Here is an 18,041-nt window from a genome sequence, read left to right as displayed (position 1 = left end):
TCATCTGATCGACGTAGTTCATGTGCGTGTGTGTGTGTTGTCTATTGCCCAACATACTCCACCTAAGGTTAGAGGTCATCTTTCTTAAAGACATCACGTCACAACCCTCCATCTCCAGCACACGACGAAAGCGATGCGTCAAACGCATCCCGCCACAGTAACGCCACAAACCGTCCCAAGCACGTGAGTGCAATGATCAAACTCACCGAACCGTGAACAGCGAAAGAAAAAGGGGACAAGAAGTTCACATCATAAAAAAAAAAACATGGCAGAAATGAAGAAAAAGGGGGGAAGAAGGCGTGAAAGGTACGCCAAAGAGAACTTTGCATGTTGCCGACTGTTGGCGGCCAACGTTTGCGATCGTTTGATTAGTGCGCTTTGAAACATGAGGAGCGACAACAACGACGGAGCAGAGCAAAGATCAAATCCCGCCGGATCGAGGCAGAAGATCAAATGAAAGGGAAATTCAGAAGGTAAAGCAATCACAGTGTGTGCGAAAGATAGTATCGTGATGACATAACCGGGCTGTGGTCTGGCGAGTGGGCCACCCTATATTTGCAGCAACAGTTTTATGCCGATGGTTGGCAATCGGGAGTGAGGTGTGGGTGTGGAAGGTGAAGCTTTCCCGCATTTTGCATTCGTCATCGTGATTGCAATAGGGGATGTAATGGTCATACCCCGAGGGATATAACTGATGAGAACGCCCTTTCGATTGCCAATAGAGCCGATGATGGTGAAGGTTGGAACTTTCGATTGAGGGAGTTAGTATGGGATTGAGACCTTATATTGGACTGATTATAGCATATGGTTGCTTAAAGAAATGTCTCTTTAAAATCGTTGTGAATTATAGATCTGTCTTACTTTCTAAATCTTTTTCTTGGCCTGCTCACAGTTGAACACGTGTAGATGACTTGACCAGATCTCTAATCCGTTTCCAAGTAACTTGGTCTAGGGCTGCAGTCCTCGATCCATGGCTGCATCGGATTCCCGAGCGGTTGACTCCTTCTTAGCTCGTTTTGCTCTTTGACGCTACGTGCCGAAGCGATCGCTGACAAGCACATTCCGGTGGGGCATAAGTCCGGCATACTCATCACGTGCCCCTACCATCGCATCCTTCCGACTTTGACTACCGCCAAATATTGTCCTTAGCACCCGCCGCTCGAAAATGGCGAGTGCATTTGCATCCTACGTCATCATAGTCGTACCTCCAGAGGACTACCAAATTTTCCATGTGTTTCTAGAGTCTTCGTCTAGAATCGTTAAAGGTACGATTTGCCTGCACAATGTTTTTCGATTTAGCTACTTACGTTGTTGTCTGAAGTGTTGGTAAATGGTGTACGTAAGATGATTTCTTTCCAAAGACTGCTGACCATTTTTGTTATTCAGTTTGGACATCCTATTTTGGTGCAGTAGCAGTGTCAGCTCTTCACACGACAGGATCGTATATCGAGTGCCTTCCGGTTCGTCTCCCCACACACAAGACTGACTACCAAGCTACGAGTTTGACCAAGCCAAGCAAATTAGTAATGACAGTCCAAAACATATCGCGGTCTTAATACTAAAGAAGAAGTAAAGGATGTGATATGTTGTCTTTTACTTTCATCAGAGTCTTTGAATATTTCTCAAGAAGCTTATTCTTTTCTTTGCTATGCATTTTTAAATAAAAAAAACATTATACGCCATATCGCCTCGAATAGTCAGAAGGTAAAAAATTTTTTCTCTAGAAAAAGTCGTCCAGAATTTCGAAACTTTAAACCAGAATGTATTTAACGGTTTTTTTGAATATCTTCCGTAGCGTCCTCCAAGCGACCAAAGAAAGAACTACCATGCTCTACTACTCCAACCTTTGATTGATACCTGTCACAACAAAAGAAGCAAAATCATTGCAATATTTTTGTCAAATTATTCTTATCTGTGTGAAAAAATTGATAAGGAGTGTAATTTCGTTCACGGCTAAAAACGGCTCACCGAGCGCACGGGTTAAAATGCCGTCCAGAACCGGTCTGCTGACGGCAGTCCATTTGGCCAACATAGCCAAAACCCTTTCCGCTACACGACCTTACGCACTGAACACACTATACCTACAGTTTCATCCACAAGTAGCCGCCAACGTAAGTTGCCCCCAGGCACTAGGCCGGTTCGTCGCTAGTGTGTACCAATCGTCGGTCATCTGGCTGGGTTCCGAGGTGGATCTTCGCATAGTGACCGGATCGCTAAGACCAGGCGGTGGCAGCTTCGAATCATTCGTTAACCGAAAACGACCAACCACGGTGGATTATTTGTTCTACGATTATGCATTAAGTTCTTCCGGTTCAGGTGTAGAAAAATGTCTCGTCGAACGGTATCAGGGAGCGAAGGTGGTGGAACTAGATACGCTCGGTGTGGAGCCACCTTCGTTACCAGCAGCTGGTACAGATAGCACGTTCCGAACCTATCGCAATGTGGTGCTGGGTGGCACGTTCGATCGGATTCATGCCGGTCACAAGGTGCTACTTACACAGGCGGTTCTGCTTGCGACGGAACGTCTCGTCGTCGGTGTTACGGACGGTGATATGATCAAGAGCAAAAAATTGTACGAACTCATAATGCCCGCCGCACAACGGATAGAGCATGTGAGGGAGTTCCTGGAAGCGATTGATCCATTCCTACGCTACGAAGTCGTTCCGATACTTGATCCTTTTGGACCAACCGCTACCGATCCGAACATGGATGTAAGCAATTCTAGATGCATTGTGAAACAGCTTAAACAACTTTTCCTTCTTACAGCTTATTGTGGTCAGTACGGAAACGGCACGAGGAGGCGCAAAGGTGAACGAATTACGGGCACAGAATGGACTCAATCAGCTAGAAGTTCACACCATCGAGCTACTCGACGACGAAAGCACCGTCGAAGACAAGGAGGATAAAATCAGTTCCAGCAACCAACGGATGGATCTGCTCGGCACACGGTTACGACCTCGAAAGCCCGCTCCGGCACACATTCCGGCGAAACCTTACATTATCGGCCTGATCGGTGGAATCGCTTCGGGAAAGAGCAAAATGCTTGAACGCTTTCAAGACTTTGGTGCAGGCATCATAGATTGTGATAAGCTAGCCCATCAGTTGTACGAACCGGAAGAGGAATGTTACCAACAGGTGGTCGCCACATTCGGGCGGGAAATATTAAACCCGGATGGGACGATCAATCGAAAAGCCTTGGGTGCAATTGTGTTCGCCAATCCGCTGAAACTGGAGCAGTTAAATGGAATTATGTGGAAAGCGATTGCCAAGCGTGCGAATGAGTTAATCCGTACGCTGCACGAGCAGCACGGAAAGGAGGTGATTGTGATGGAGGCAGCAGTAATGCTCCGGGCCGGTTGGCACAATAACTGCCATGAGGTGTGGTCATGTATCGTACCGCGGGAGGAAGCCATTCGAAGGTTGATGGAGCGCAATCAGCTCGATGAACCGGATGCAGTACGGCGTGTCGATGCGCAACCGACGTCCAATCAAGAGATGGTACAGCATTCGGATATTGTTTTCTGTACCATGTGGAGCTATGAGTATTCGCAGCAACAGGCGGAAAAAGCGTGGGCTATTATTAAGCAGGACTTGAAGCTGAAACTTTGATTTTTTATCTACTAAACTGATGTCATTTTTAAATATCGACAGCGCACACCTTTTGCAGTAGTGTCTTCGACAAAAAAATACACGTTCTGCGACCGCCTACCCGTGTAGGCCCCATACATTTTGTATGCGAGTTTTCAATTTTCCGAGTCGTAAAGCTACTCGATGTATGTGCATGAAATTTATAAGAAAATTGTGGAATTTTTATAATTCTTCTTCTTTTTATTTTTTGTTTGCAAAGCGCAGTGGCGGCCCAGATCTAAGATTTTTGCCACTCATTTGAAGCCACATGGCTTCAAATGAGTGGCAAAAATCGGATTTTTAGCTAACTTTCCTTACTCTTACTAATTTAATGATCGTTGAACATTGATAAGATTACAGAAAAACTGCAGAGAAATCGAGAGATTGGTTTAAGTTGTTCCACAAAAAGATGCGCGGCTCAAAGACGCATTCAACGGTTATGCTGCACGCCTTGATCGGACCAAACATTAGCGAGTTATCGCCGATTTTCCAAGGAAATGCTGCTGGCGGAATTTTCCGGGAGTTTTGGACCCGGTCAAACCCACTTCGCTTTGTAGAACCTGCAGTAATTAGGGTTATCTCAATGTAATAAACAAATTATGTTGTTAAGATACATCATCAAACGTATTTTACTTTTTTGACAAAATCAGGTGAATATTACTTTTTATGATTATTGATTATAATGATGATTATTCAAATAGTTTTTTTTCTGGTTCGAAATAGTTCAATCGAAAGGCTTAGTACTCCAGTTGTAGATAATTCAAGCAGGTGAAAAAGCGAAAAACAAGTTTTTCTAGGCATTCTTTAAATTTCAAGCGTGTACGACTTTCCTATCAAAAGATATTGATGAATTAAAGTGCAAAACTTTCCCAGGGCTGCCTTGGGCGCATTGACAATCGGGTTAAAGATAAATGCTATGGTGGGAATAGTTTTTTCGTAACATTTGTTGACGGAAGTTTAAGATTAGGACCAAATATAGAAACAGTTAAATTTACGTTTACGATAATGGCACACTCCACAGTTCCTCGCATGATGGACAGGACGTAAGTTGCCGGAGGTACTTCTTCAAACAGTCCTTGTGTAGTATCTGCGTACATGAAGCACAACGGACACCCTGTAAACGGAAGGCAAAGAAAATGTAAGTAAATATGAACCGGAAAGTTATTTGAGCGTATTGAAACTTACATAGAATATTGTCACATTGCACAGGAGGCAGCGCGTCATGATATCACTATAGTTTTTGCTGAGATACTTCTCAAACTCCACCACCGATTTCGGTCCGAAATGAAACTTTTCTTGCAGCAGAACAAAGTAACCCAATTCCTCCCACTCATTGAGCAACTGTTCGGCCCGTGTCTTTGGCAAGGGTTTTACTGTTTCACCCGGCGTATCGTTCGTAAGATTAAGACACGCAATCGTCGTCAATGTATGGTCATCGCTGTGCGTCAGCTCACGCAACAGTACTCGGAAGTAGTGAAGTTCCTGTGGTGTGTAAACATTTTGTTGCAGATCTATCGGAGACTCTTGCAGATTTACAAACACGTAGAAATCATTGTCCAGCGGATCGAAGTGCAAGTATGCTATCCTTTGATCGAATGGATAGATGGCTTCATTGATTTTCGCCACCACATCGACGACATCGTCATCGGTCGGGATGGTGTCGCTGTTGCCGTCTAGAATAAAAAAAAAAGATATATCAGAAATATTAAGCTTGGAAGACTCATCCAAACGAACCGTTAGCTGCTTACATCGAGTGTAAATGCTCGTCAGAATGTCGAGTGCGTTCTGCTTATTAACTGTGCCATGGTTTGAGCAAGATTGCAAAAATGCCCGGTGCACATTAGTGTATGCCATCGCCTTGAGGACTTACTAGAAAAATTACCACACAGCTACACGTAGGAAACAAGAAATTAACGCACTTTTACTCAGTTTATTCCCTAGCAAACCACCGAAGCCGGATTATGCCGCTCTTTTGAAACTGCAAATCAACAACAAAGCTCAACTGCCAGCCAATTGACAGCATCGGTCTGAAATGTCAACAGCAATTGTCATTTACGGCACGCAAGCTGTCAAAGCTAAAGAGCAAGCAAAATATCAAAAAATCATCGTCATCGTCTTCGTGCTTTGTTGCCGTAGAAAAAATAAGGTTCACCGGGTTTCGTTAGATAAATATCCATTCGTAAATAAGTGGAAAACTAGTCCACTTTACGCTTGTTACGACTGATTCAGTGCCAGAACCGGTTGCATTTGCCACAGCATGGCGGTAAAGGCCATTAACGACGAAGGACATTTCCAGGCGGAACTGTCGGCCGCTGGTGGTAAGCTTGTGGTTGTCGATTTCACAGCGACCTGGTGCGGTCCGTGCCGCAATATTGCGCCACTGTTTGAGCAACTGCCGGGCAAGTATCCGAAAGCCGTGTTCCTTAAGGTAGATGTAGACAAATGTGCCGATACGGCAGCAACCCAGGGAGTATCCGCGATGCCAACATTCATCTTCTACCGTGCCAGGGTAAGCAGGCGAACCATCCGCCTTATGGCCAGATGTATTAACACACGCAAACGTTGCACGCTCATTGTAGACCAAAATTGACCGACTACAGGGAGCAGACATCAATGGGCTAGAGGCAAAGATACAGAAACATTATGCGGCCAGTGCAGATGAATCCGGAGAGGACTATGGTCAGGGAATGGTAGGTGCATTGTTTTGCGCTGCATAGACCCCCACACAGTGCTTTACACTATTCCCATTCGTACCTTCCAGCTTGATCTGAACACGTTCATCCAGAAGAACCAGTGCGAATGCTTAAACGAAGCGGACGATCATCCGTGGACGAATGCGCTGACCGCGACCGGGGGCCACCTTGCGTCCGACTGTGACGAGCAGCTCATCATATCGATTACCTTCAACCAGGTGGTGAAGCTGCACTCGCTGAAAATCAAAGCACCACCAACGCACGGCCCTAAGCACATTAAGCTGTTCATTAACCAGCCACGCACGCTCGACTTCGATATGGCCGACTCGTACGTTTCGGTGCAGGATCTGGAGGTCGAGCCGAAAGATCTGGAAACGGGCAATCCGATCAAGCTGCGATTTGTCAAGTTCCAAAACGTGCAAAACATTCAGCTGTTCGTGAAGGATAATCAGTCCGGTGGCGAGACGACAATCATTGACCATCTGGCCTTCATCGGGCAACCGATAGCGACGACGAAGATGGACGATTTTCAGCGTGTAGCCGGCAAGAAGGGTGAAAGTCATTGAGCAGATGGAAAAAATCGCAATGAAATGCGGTGTGTGATCGGTTTCGGAGATCCTCGACAAATCCTGCCCCGAAGGTACACGAGTGTTATTGATGGTATCGATCATCGGCCCGCAATGTCGACTGACCCTGTTTTGCAATTCTTTTTCTCATGAATCGGAAGTATGATTTAATAAAAAAAATCTAATAACACATCTCGTTTCCATTGCTCTTTTTATAGGAAACTAGTCAAGGGCCGATAGAACCTACCTTTGCACCCGCAAACTCCGGTGTGCCCGCAAACTCCTGGGATGCATGCAAACTCCGATATCAGAAAAACTAAAACCTTTTTATTCCGTTGACGTCCCGTTCGTATTGCAAATACCTTAAGATGGCAATGTTCAACATTCTCCTTGATTACAATACATTTTCTTCAACGAAATGGTTAAAAAGTATGGCACCTTTGGCCAGTTGTACAGGTGTAATAGGTGCCAGCATTTCTTGTCTGTTGCCATGGGTTTTCAAATCGTTTCTTCGTCCTGGTGATTTGGAAAAAATCGCACAAACGCACGATGTATAAATTCGTCATTGTGTGAATTTTGCAAGTGATCCGGTAATAGAAAAAGAAATGACAATATGGAAAGCGTCACGATGAGCAATTCCGACTATTGCTTCTCTTATACTTACTCGTCTATAATCATAGTTGTACTAATTTTAACCCAAATTGGGTCCTCGTTGCAATTACATCAAGGATATGTTCTGATGGTGAGAATAATTGTTGGTTTAATTCTTCTCCATATCTGTTTGAGGGATCGTGTTGGAATATTCTCAAGAAAGGTGAGCAGCCCTAAGATTCATTCAACGGTATGCTTTTCTTTTCGATCGGACCAGAATTGAGCGAGTTATCGTCGATTTTCCATGGGAATGCTGTTGTTTTCCGCAATAACTGGGCGGTGGTTGGTGGCATCGGGTTGAGGGGTTGGGCAATAAGATGCGTAGCCTTAAGACGCATCCAACGGTATGCGGGACGCCAGGATCGCACCAGGAATGACCGAGTAATCGTCGATTTTCCAAGGGAAATCTGCTGGCGGAATTTTCCAAAAGTTTCCCCTTAGTTCCTTTAAATATTGCAAAACACGTTGTGTAGGACTTTTCAAAAGATATTTAAAGAAAGAAATAAAATTGAAGATGAATATCACAAAATTCGGAAAACACTCTTAAACTGGGCGGAAAAATATTTGTCATGACGGAAAGAAAATAATTTTCTGACCACTTTCAAAACTTCCATTTGCTACCCTTTCGAATGCATGCTCTCCTGTTACTCGTGGTCAAATTTGGCCGCATTGAAATCCGATATTTTTTGGCACAAAAATCCGACCAGGAGCGACTAGTAGCGACAGGAAAGCATGCTTTCAAGGAGGTAGCTGGAAAATTTTTAAATTTAAATTAAAGTTTCCAATTTCTTTGAAATATTTCAAAAGCTTTTATAGTGTGAATTTGTCCGCCTATCAATATGCAACCCGCTTCACAGGTATCGAAAGTTTTAGCAAGCTATAATTTCCTAGCTTTTTGTGCGCCGCGAAGTATGCAATGCGCAAAGCAACCAACTGAGCAAAAATCGATGTTTTTTCGCCAAAATTTTACTTTCTACACTGGCATGTTCATGCGTTACTTGAATTCAAATTTTTCCTTTTTTTTCTTTTTTGATAGTGATAAGAGTAAAACCGTTAATACTAAGATTTGGTTAATCACTTTGTCGCGTTTTTTTTGAAGAGGATTATTTCTGCAATTACTGGGCGAGCAAGGGAGGAATTGTGTTGAGGTATTCTGCAATAGAAGGCCAAAAACTGAGCGAGTTATCGCCGATTTTCCACGGGAATGCTGTTGTTGTAGAGGAATCGGGTTGGGGTGTTCGGCAAAAAGATGCGCAGCCTCAATAAGCATCCAACATCGATCGGACCAGAAATTACCGAATTATCGCCGATTTTCCGTGGGAATGCTCTTATGTTCCACAATAACTGGGCGGGGAAGGGAGGGATCGGGTTGGGGTGTTGGGCAAAAGGATGCGCGGCCTCAAGACGCATCCAAATGTATGCCGAGCGTCCCGATCAGATCAGAAATGACTGAACAGGCACGGGAATGTTCTTATTTTCCGCAATAACTTGGCGGGGAGGGGAGGGATCGGGTTGGGGTGTTGGGCAAAAAGATGCGCGGCCTCAATGCGCATCCAACAGTATGCCGAGCATCCCGATCGGACCAGGAATGAGCGAGTTATGCTGTTGTTTTCCGCAATAACTGGGCGGGGGGTGGAGGGATCGGGTTGGGGTGTTTGGCAAAAAGATGCGCGGCCTTAAGCCGCATCCAACGGTATGCTGGACGCCAGTATCGGATCAGGAATGAGCGAGTTATCGCCGATTTTCCACGGGAATGCTGCTGGCAAAATCCCCCCCTCCCCCCCCTACCGTTATAGAAAATTCCCCTTAGTTCCCTTTAATATTGAAAACCAAATTTCGGAGGTGTTTTTAAAACATATTTCAAGAAAGAAATAAAAATGAGCTTGAAAAACTTAAAATTGAAAGACCAAATTAAAATCAATTGGAAAAATATTTGTCGTGACGGAAAGAAATAATTTTCGGACCACTTTTAAAACTGATTTTGGAATTTTTTGGCCGGCCCGAGCTACCTCTGGAATTCATGCTCTCCTGTTACTACCAGTCGCTTCTGGTCGGATTTTTGTGGCAAAAATCTGGAAATTTTTATGCGGCAAAATTCGACCAGGAGTAACAGGAGAGCATGAATTCGAGGAGGTAGCAAATGGAAATTTTAAAAGTGGTCCGAAAATTATTTCTTTCCGTCGCGACAAATATTTTTTCCGATTAATTTTAAGTTTGTCTTTCAATTTTAAGTTTTTTAGGCTCATTTTAATTTCTTTCTCGAAAAATCTTTTAAAAACACCTAAAAACATGGTTTTAAATAAAAAAGGGAACTAAGGGGGATTTTCCATAACGGTAGGTGGTGGGGGGGAGGGTTCTTCCAGCAGCATTCCCATGGAAAATCGGCTATCACTCGCTTTTTCCTAGTCCGATCGGGAAGCGCGGCATGCCGTTAGATGCGTATTGAAGCTGCGCATCTTTTTGCCGAACACCCCAACCCGATCCCTCCACCCCCTGCCAAGTTATTGCAGAAAAACCCAAGCATTCCCTTGGAAAATCAACGATAACTTAATTTTTGGTCCGATCGAAACAAAAAGCATGCCGTTGGATGCGTCTTAGGGCTGCCCACACCTTTTTTGCGAATACTCCAACACGATCCCTCCACCCTCCGCCCAGTTGCGTCTTAGGTAGTTCAATACATTTGACTGTTCATCCTTGGTATATGCCTCAATCATGTGATCTCCCTCTAGCGTGGGAGCTCTAGGGAGCTACAGCAATGGTGGAACGGATTCAGAGGACTTTCACTTGCTTTGTCATGCGCATTGTATTTGGCACTTCGGGCTCAGCGTTGCCGTCCAGACGCTGTCACTTGTTGGGTCTGAAGCCCTTGGAATCTTGTCGCACACATGTTCCGTATTGCCTCCCTTCTCCTTAGTGCCATTGATACTCCTTCCTCACTCTCATCCAATAATCTTTATACACCCATGCACCGTCTACGTCCTCGTCCACTCGTTGCGATTACATCAAGGATATCTTCTGATGGTGCGAATGATTGTTGGTTTAACTCTTTTTCATATCTGTTTGACTTCACCATTTCCTTATCTTTCCTCCGTGCTCGTCTTCGTGCGTTCTCTCTTTCTAGATCCTCTCTCCTCTCTTCTTTCTCTCCTTTCTTTCTTAGCTCGCTGTTGATAAGCTACGACGACGTTAACGAAGTTCGGTTTCGGTTGGTTTTGATGCGTCACGCGATCGGGTGTTACCCTTACGTTCTTTTATGTATAGATTCGGCTTCCGATCACGCATTTATCAAATAATTTCTCTCACGAGTTATCTCAGTATTCTGAACCTATTTCCGGCTATGTTCAAATTATCTAACTTTTCAGATATCTTGCTGCTGCCAGAACCAGGAAAATTCATTATCCCGACTAGCGGGATGTGAAATTTCTAGCAAAGATACTTCCTAGTAAAACAATATCAAATATTAAGATAAAAACGTCCCCTATTGTCAATCATTTGTGAATGGAGAGAGATTTTCTGGCTTATCTGATGTCCCTACAGTTGCAGAGTTTTGGGTCGATGAAACATTTTTAATTCGACTTTCTTGCTATTTCATGAGCGACGGCCTGGCCGTATTGCTCAAAACTAATTCACCGACTTGTAACAACCATCATTGGTTTGGATACAATTTGGATTCCCGGGTTACCCGGTACCTGTGTATGTACCCGTATGTGCTCGGGAGTTTCGCTGATAGTTGTTCCGTCATCCAAGGGATCCTAGTCGGATCGGATCGGGTTGGAGTCAATCGCCATCCCACAAACTCTGCCACCGAGCCATGCAGAGAGACTGCGGAGAACGAATGTGCTAACCCACCTGAAGCACAATCCACCCTTTAATGAAGTTTCAAAATTATACTGACAAAGCCAAAGACAAATATAAAATGAAATATTATTACATTTAAATACCAAGCTAAGAACAGGAAAATTAAATTGTGCCAAAAAAAACCTCCTTCCTACACACGTATCTATCAAAAAATGGGCTCAATTTCCTTACTTCCTACATATCGTTGAATAAATTCAATCCATTGTACGCCTTACCATCGACGCTGAAGACACATAATTTCATTTCGTACACACGCTTAGAAACCTTTGCCGTGCGCTCAGGCATACGAAATCGAACCGTACAACAAACGCGATGCTTTCAATTAATAATCAACGCCATCATCACTTTGCTCGATTTCTGCCATACTGCACGGTGTGCCGGGTTGCCTTTGTTGCCCTTTTCCGTGCGGACAGTGTGATGCGAGGAACGATTCTCTTTCGTCTCAAGCGCGCCGAGCAAGATTCATCTGCTAACCTGCTAACTGATTTATTGGTCTCCGGTCCGACTCGCCGGGGCATTGCTCGCGCGCGCGCTTTCAAAGTAACATGTTTAATTAAATTCGTGCACGATTCACCCGGCCCCGTTAAAAGGCTTTTTCTGCTTCAGCTGTCACAAGTGGGCACGCCAAATAGGATTGCCACTTAATATTAATAAATCGGGAAAAGGTGAGGAAATGAAATGAGAAACGGTAAGAAACAACGAAAAAGGGAAATACAATACAAGATTCAAGTGGACAAACAGTGTTAGCGTGGGGTAAAATTGTATAAAAATCGACCTACTGTTTAAAACCCTGGCCCGGTGCCGGAAATGATTGATTGTCCTCCATGGCCGGAAGCTTCGACACTCGAGGAAAAACTTTCCACCGGTACACTTTCACTCGGTCTCACGTGATCGGTGCTGCAGTCGTACCGTCTCGACATTTTCTAGCGTTTCTAGTACCGTGCCACGCTGCATCTGTTGCATCTGGTGTAGCTGCTCGGTTGCCAGGTCGATTAGATTCCGGCGAAGCGTTGGGTACGGTCGCAGGAATCGGTCCAGCCAGTCCCGGGCTGTTTGCGCGTGAGCGTGAAATGACACGAAAAGTATTTCAATTGCAATTGCCATTCCGAGCCCGAGCCCGCTTCCCCCTTAGGCAAGCATGTTTTATTTCCCAGGTGGTAATGCTTCCAATGTGCGCGCCCGCGTGTGGCGGCAGAATTGGATTTTACCATCACCACCACCACCAGGAACAGGAAATTCGTTCGGCAAGCGGATTCGCACGGGAGAGAAGTGCATCGTTTTGCCGTTGATGCATGCCGGATGTCTTGGCAAAAAAGGTTAATAAACTGCTGCGCCATTGGAAAATGCAATCACGTTGCATGGCATTTGGGTGAAGGAAAATGTGGGAAAAAGATTTGCACCGACTTGTTGTCACTCACGACGATGGTTAATATCCTTTTTTTTCACGGGAACGATGTACGATTGCATTGGTAAATGGAACTTACAAGATATGGCACTGTTCCGCAGAAACACCCACCCAATATACTTACACAGCGTGTACAGTTCCGTATTTTCCACCGCGACCAAGTTGGGAAATTTCTAGCAGAGAGAATTGGCACCACGTTACCGGAAGCGTATCATTATTACATTCCCTAATACCACTCAACTTACCACCGTGCCTGCATCGAACAGTAGCTGAAATTCACCGAAATGCTCACCATTCTCGAGATGCAACACTTCCTTCCAGCTGCTCGTGTAGACGGCCACCGTTCCCGTGACAATAAACACCATATTCCAGTTGCTTTCATCACCGGGACCGTTTGCAACGCCTTCCCATCGGGCAATAATATCATTCTTCATGTACAGCTGAAACTTCATCCCGAGCGCCAGTGCCGTCAGCTGTTGATCGGTAAAGGTGGCACGAAACAGTGGACAGCTTCGCATCAGTGGTCCAAGAATTTCCATCCTCAGCTCTCCGTAAAGCTGCAAGTGAGATACAAATTTGAACGTAAACATATTGCCGTGTTGTTGGCAAGGCAACCTGCTGGTTCACCTGCTCCCCTAGCACCGTCCGGATCAGTGACCAGCGGCTGTAAATCTTCGGATGGCGAAAGTCATAGAAATCCAAGACTTGCTTTTGCAGCGCGGCAGGTAATTGTTCGTGGCGCATATAATTACTCAGCTCGTAGCGATATTCGTGGTACTGGAAATGGGAAAACGTAATTACCATAAGGTAAACAAACGTGGGGAGCCTTCTGGTACCTTACCTTGCTTGTGCTGGAGAACAGGATGCGTATAAAAATAAGCAACTCGGCCAACAGGTAAATCTTCAGTATGTAGCCACTGATGGTATAGATAAGGGACATCAGCATGTCGTCGTAGGTCATGGATTCGTTGAAGTCGTGTGTGATGTGCGTGACTGTATACAGAGTTCGATAGGAACACTCCAAATAGCGAACAACTGGAAGAAAACGATTGGAGGAGTCCTAAAATAATAGCCCTCAAAGGAGAGCAAGAATTCCCTTACAAGAAGTTTGATTCCAAAACGGTATCTTCTGCGACCAGGATCGTTCGTCCACGTGGGCCGGATCGGTACCTTGCGATAATCGCAGCACCATAAACATCAAACAAGCACTCCAGTGAAACACGGTCAGCACCGTGGCAAGAATGGTGATGAACTTAATAACGTTGCGGCGCAGCCCAAACCGCTCGCAAAGATTCCGAATGTATCGCAGCAGCGTCCGAAAGCGGAAGATTTTAATCACCGACATCAAACTCCACAGATCCCACAGACAGCCGGGATGATAGTCCAGGCGGTGCAGACAGTAAACGAGCGAGTTGTCGAGCGTGTTGGGAGGAACCTGCCGTGCCCGGGGAAGATGCAAGGTTATCGTGTCTTTGATTGTATGTTTGATTTAAGCAATGTCAACGTACGAGTCTCGTTATCAGCGGATCCGGTGCAGAGCTGATGACGTCGATCCAAAACCACATGCGCAGATATCCCTTCCGGATGCGTTTCAGGTCAAGATTCACCTGCTGGGTACGCCGCTGGTAGGTGCCGCTGTAAAAGGTTATCATCACGTCGAGCAGGCAAATGAAATCTGTCCAGCAACGATACATACTAGAGATTGAGCAAACAAAGTCTCGTGTGGCGAAAGCTTTAGAAGAAGAAGAAAAAACACGACCTACCCGTGCCCAACAGTACCATGTGAAAGGCGGTGAAGGGATAGTAATCGCCCACCTGGAACAGAAACGTTACATCGTAAGGGATCAGCAGAAATGCGGTCACGAACGTCACTATCATCAGACACTCCCAGGCGAACCTGCAACGAGAACACCGGACGATACCGAGCGCCATTTGTGTCATCTAATTAGCAAACCGACTGGCAACGCCACACACTCACCGGAAGTAGCTCAGAGGATGTATCGTGCCCGGATGGTACGTGAGCTGGCGTGACATTTCACGCTTTATTGCCGTATCGCTGCGAAAAACGAATCTCGTTACGGGGCTATGATGATCGATCAGACAAAGTCGACGCCACCATCGGGCAATTCTGCAAAAGGAATGAGAGGGCGAAATTATACCACCATAATTACACCGTGCGTACTTCAGATAGAAATCGTCTCTACCACATCCACCGTCCCATCATTCGTTCCATCCATCCGTAGGGTTCCATTAAAAGCAAAGTAAAGAATACCACCGCTGGGGAACCTATCTTACCACTCATTTGCCAACTTACCTGTGTGGGATGGAGTCAGCAGATAGAAGCAACTTTACCAGGTCTACGTCATGGTTCACGGTGCAGTTGTGTGATGGAAAATTCCGATTACCTTTTCCACGACCACGGCCGGACATTATTTCCTTTGGGTGTTCCGGTGCGTTGGTGGCAGCGTTCGAGCTTCGGCTTTTGCTCATTGCTAATTCATTCGGTTGAGAAAATTCTTCTTCTTCCCTCGAGAGGTTCTATGGAATCTATTAAAAGCGGCCAAATCTTGGTTGTACCTTTTTTTTCCACTACTATCCCTCGAGGATCAGTTGAGTTGAGTGCAAAGTAAAACTGTGATCAAAGCCTACTGACGGAATCGCGCCAATAGGGAGATGAGCAAGTGTACCAGAGAGATTTAAATTAAACGTTTTTTCACGTATACGTTACATATGCACCAAAAATACTCCTTCTTTTATTACGTACTCAAGTCTAATCTAGCAATTTCGAGTGTTAAATCGAATTGATTAATTGAGGGCAACTTTTGCCATTCCTAAACCACCATCTTTCTCAATAAAAAGTTCATGACCGCGATTACAGCCCGGTGTATCGTTAACACCATCAGCAGATTTGAGTCCACGGAGTCGCGAACTTTCGCCCCCTTTTATCCTAATTCAATTAGGCTTCAAATCTTCCCAGCACGCAAAGGTGAACAGATTGAAATAGTACTCGGTTTCTTGGAAGGGCATGCGCCACTCTTTTACACCTGTACCTTAGCTCCTCAAGGTACATTCTCGGAACAGCTGAAAACGTCAGGCCCGGTAGAAAAACCGCACCGAAGAAAATACTCCCGTACAACTGCAGCCACACTCCGTGCACCTTCCCATACTCTCCGGAGCGAGGTTAATTAGCCTCTGGGGTTGTGATTTTCATTAGTCAATTTTTGCCAGCATATCAACGATCCTTTGATCCCTTACGGTTTCTGCCCCTTTTCGGCAGGCTTTGGGCGTCCGCCCAGGAATGGCGCAAAGGTGCCAGGAAATGAACTGGTGAACGAGCTGAAGCTCACTTTTAAAGCAGCAAATTTCCTTGTCTCTCCGGCTCGTGCTGGTTTGCTTCGGATGCTCAAGGATACATAACGCGTCTTCTTGCGCAAAAAGCGTAGTGAAATTTTAATGAAAAACAGGTGAAGAAAACTCTTACCGTCTTTGGGCACGCCAGCAGCGTTGATGTGGAATTTCTGAACGAACTCGTTAACGCGGCTTATAACGGAAAGGGATGCGTTGAAAAAGGCCTGATTTTTCCTTTATGCAAGCGTTTTCCAATATTCATAACGAGCGAGCGTGAAGAATTTGAAAAAAAGGGCGAGATTAGGTTGTTAGGAATGCCGTCTTTGTTTTCGTGTTTCATTTTAGATTTCGGGAACTCTCAGACTGTGTTTTTTGTAGTAAAGAGAAACAAGGTTGAAAATATCGATAACGCATGCATAATTAAAATATATGTCCTTTAGCGAATACACCAGGCATGACAAAATGATTGTGCAGATATAATTGGATTTCTAAGCAGCACAAAACAATTCCCCAAATTTCTCCCCAGGGTGAATTCAACAGTTGTAAAAACATCCGGATCATTGTCTGCACGCGCAGGTTCACCGTAGTACGTTCACTTTGCCCTACTATCAATCTATTAGCCATACAAAAACAATCTACCGAAAAAGGGTTAGCTCTAACCTTGCTTTCCAGGCCACACCACCACCCAACCTACCTGGCCATATGCCATTAACACTCTTCACCAGCTTTCTGGTTTTATCCCAAATCAGTTTCCGTCCGACCATCAGTTTGTTGGGGGAAAAATGCTAGCAAAAAGGGCAAACTCGTTTATTGTGTCTGTGAAAAACCTAGCGAATCAACCGAGTCTCATTTCCGTTCTGCCAGGTAAAGTAAATGCGTTTAAAGCCATTTTCCATTGGCAGGGAGGGAGGGTGGGAGTGTATGTTGGTACAGGCGGGACAGAAACGATACATGACAGTAGAAAAGCCATCAAGAGTTGGGTGGCTGGTACGGGTGTGCATAGGAGAACCCCATTACCTACGTAGTGGCGTTAGATGCCTGTGAAGCCTCTGAAGTGGTTGAACCATAAAGCCTAGTTTATCAAGCGACCGAGGCTTCATCGTTGGGCGGTGCGTATTTCAGGTGTTTGATACGAATGCGATAGTTGATGCAGCAGGGGGCTTTTCAAAATAAACTTCTGTTTTATTACACGTTGCAATATATTGGTAGGCCTTCACATGCTGAGTTCCAGTACCCAGTAGTCTAAGGTTGCGAGGTAGGTCACCCTTAAAAGCTTTTCTTCACCTTTCATTCGAGTTCATCAGCGCAGTGCCTATTATTTTTAAGTGAAATTTATTTTTTTAGTTTTCTGTTCAAATGTTTTGGTTTGAATTTTTGAATTTTTAATATCTCTATAATTGTGTTAAAATATTTTAGACAATAAAAGCTATAATAAGGAGAAAAACGATCCTCATGTTTCATAAAACTACATTAAGGTACGTTAAGATTTTGCATTTTTGATTTCGGTGTAAAGTCCTGGCCTGGAGTGCTAATATTTGGTTAAGTGATATGAAAATAAAATAGTAAATATTGTAATCATCGTAACTGATACTAAAATGAATAAATTTAAATGGTTGAATACCGATAGTTTTGAAAAAGAAGTTGCTACTGTTCTATCGTCTGCGGCTTTTGGCTTGTGGAAATCAAAATTTCTTGGCTTAATGACTTTCTAGGCCATGCCGTCCATCGAATACCTTACTAAGCTCAGTCAGCTCACACTACAGGGGAACGGCCCAGATGGAACCTCAGTCCTACTGTGTGAAGAACCCATTTTGGCCATTAGGCATTCGATTTTCACCCGTTTTTTGTGTGATTGATTTATAGAAAGGTGTACACAAATAGGAATGAAAAAAG

The 18,041-nt window shown here is 44.7% G+C and overlaps 4 protein-coding genes across 4 annotated transcripts in view; 2 read left to right on the top strand and 2 right to left on the bottom strand.

Moving 5' to 3' along the window:
* The window catches only part of LOC126562922 (non-structural maintenance of chromosomes element 1 homolog), a 260,347-nt gene extending 254,866 nt beyond the window's left edge, over window positions 1–5,481 (bottom strand). Inside the window, exons 1-3 of the mRNA XM_050219523.1 lie at window positions 5,376–5,481; window positions 4,813–5,300; window positions 4,629–4,741 (exon numbers count right to left, since the gene is read on the bottom strand). Of these exons, the coding sequence (XP_050075480.1) occupies window positions 4,629–4,741; window positions 4,813–5,300; window positions 5,376–5,481 (707 nt within the window). The remainder of the gene's footprint in view (window positions 1–4,628; window positions 4,742–4,812; window positions 5,301–5,375) is intronic.
* On the top strand, window positions 1,962–3,609 carry LOC126562038 (bifunctional coenzyme A synthase). The gene is made up of 2 exons (XM_050218450.1): window positions 1,962–2,711; window positions 2,767–3,609. Exons 1-2 carry the CDS (start codon window positions 1,986–1,988, stop codon window positions 3,607–3,609), a joined length of 1,569 nt encoding a protein of 522 aa, XP_050074407.1. The 5' UTR covers window positions 1,962–1,985.
* A 388-nt stretch (window positions 5,482–5,869) lies between the features above and the next one.
* LOC126562746 (thioredoxin-like protein 1) lies at window positions 5,870–10,744 on the top strand. The gene is made up of 4 exons (XM_050219322.1): window positions 5,870–6,136; window positions 6,207–6,317; window positions 6,389–6,915; window positions 10,733–10,744. Exons 1-3 carry the CDS (start codon window positions 5,885–5,887, stop codon window positions 6,884–6,886), a joined length of 861 nt encoding a protein of 286 aa, XP_050075279.1. The 5' UTR covers window positions 5,870–5,884; the 3' UTR covers window positions 6,887–6,915; window positions 10,733–10,744.
* A 1,524-nt stretch (window positions 10,745–12,268) lies between these two features.
* LOC126561912 (potassium/sodium hyperpolarization-activated cyclic nucleotide-gated channel 2-like) lies at window positions 12,269–15,290 on the bottom strand. The gene is made up of 10 exons (XM_050218281.1): window positions 15,115–15,290; window positions 14,779–14,928; window positions 14,564–14,697; window positions 14,309–14,475; window positions 13,902–14,235; window positions 13,642–13,835; window positions 13,428–13,577; window positions 13,046–13,357; window positions 12,925–12,973; window positions 12,269–12,444 (listed from the first exon to the last, which is right to left on the bottom strand). The coding sequence occupies exons 1-10, from the start codon at window positions 15,288–15,290 to the stop codon at window positions 12,269–12,271; spliced, it is 1,842 nt and encodes a 613-aa protein (XP_050074238.1).
* Between the last annotated feature and the right edge of the window lie 2,751 nt (window positions 15,291–18,041).

This window comes from Anopheles maculipalpis, chromosome 3RL (genome assembly GCF_943734695.1).
Source record: "Anopheles maculipalpis chromosome 3RL, idAnoMacuDA_375_x, whole genome shotgun sequence".
Classification (NCBI taxonomy): domain Eukaryota; kingdom Metazoa; phylum Arthropoda; class Insecta; order Diptera; family Culicidae; genus Anopheles; species Anopheles maculipalpis.
Note: the sequence above shows the minus strand (reverse complement) of the source record. Positions and strands in the feature narration are given on the sequence as shown.

What these genes read in the sequence shown, in the direction of transcription:
- LOC126562746 (XM_050219322.1), top strand. Translation starts at nt 5,885, where the DNA reads ATGGCGGTAAAGGCCATTAACGACGAAGGACATTTCCAGGCGGAACTG. An exon ending in TCATCTTCTACCGTGCCAGG is followed by an intron (nt 6,137 to 6,206) that starts GTAAGCAGGCGA and finishes CGCTCATTGTAG; the next exon opens with ACCAAAATTGACCGACTACA. An exon ending in AGGACTATGGTCAGGGAATG is followed by an intron (nt 6,318 to 6,388) that starts GTAGGTGCATTG and finishes CGTACCTTCCAG; the next exon opens with CTTGATCTGAACACGTTCAT.
- LOC126561912 (XM_050218281.1), bottom strand. Translation starts at nt 15,290, where the DNA reads ATGAGCAAAAGCCGAAGCTCGAACGCTGCCACCAACGCACCGGAACAC. An exon ending in GCTGACTCCATCCCACACAG is followed by an intron (nt 14,929 to 15,114) that starts GTAAGTTGGCAA and finishes TTCCTTTTGCAG; the next exon opens with AATTGCCCGATGGTGGCGTC. An exon ending in ATCCGCTGATAACGAGACTC is followed by an intron (nt 14,236 to 14,308) that starts GTACGTTGACAT and finishes CGGGCACGGCAG; the next exon opens with GTTCCTCCCAACACGCTCGA.
- LOC126562038 (XM_050218450.1), top strand. Translation starts at nt 1,986, where the DNA reads ATGCCGTCCAGAACCGGTCTGCTGACGGCAGTCCATTTGGCCAACATA. An exon ending in CTACCGATCCGAACATGGAT is followed by an intron (nt 2,712 to 2,766) that starts GTAAGCAATTCT and finishes TCCTTCTTACAG; the next exon opens with CTTATTGTGGTCAGTACGGA.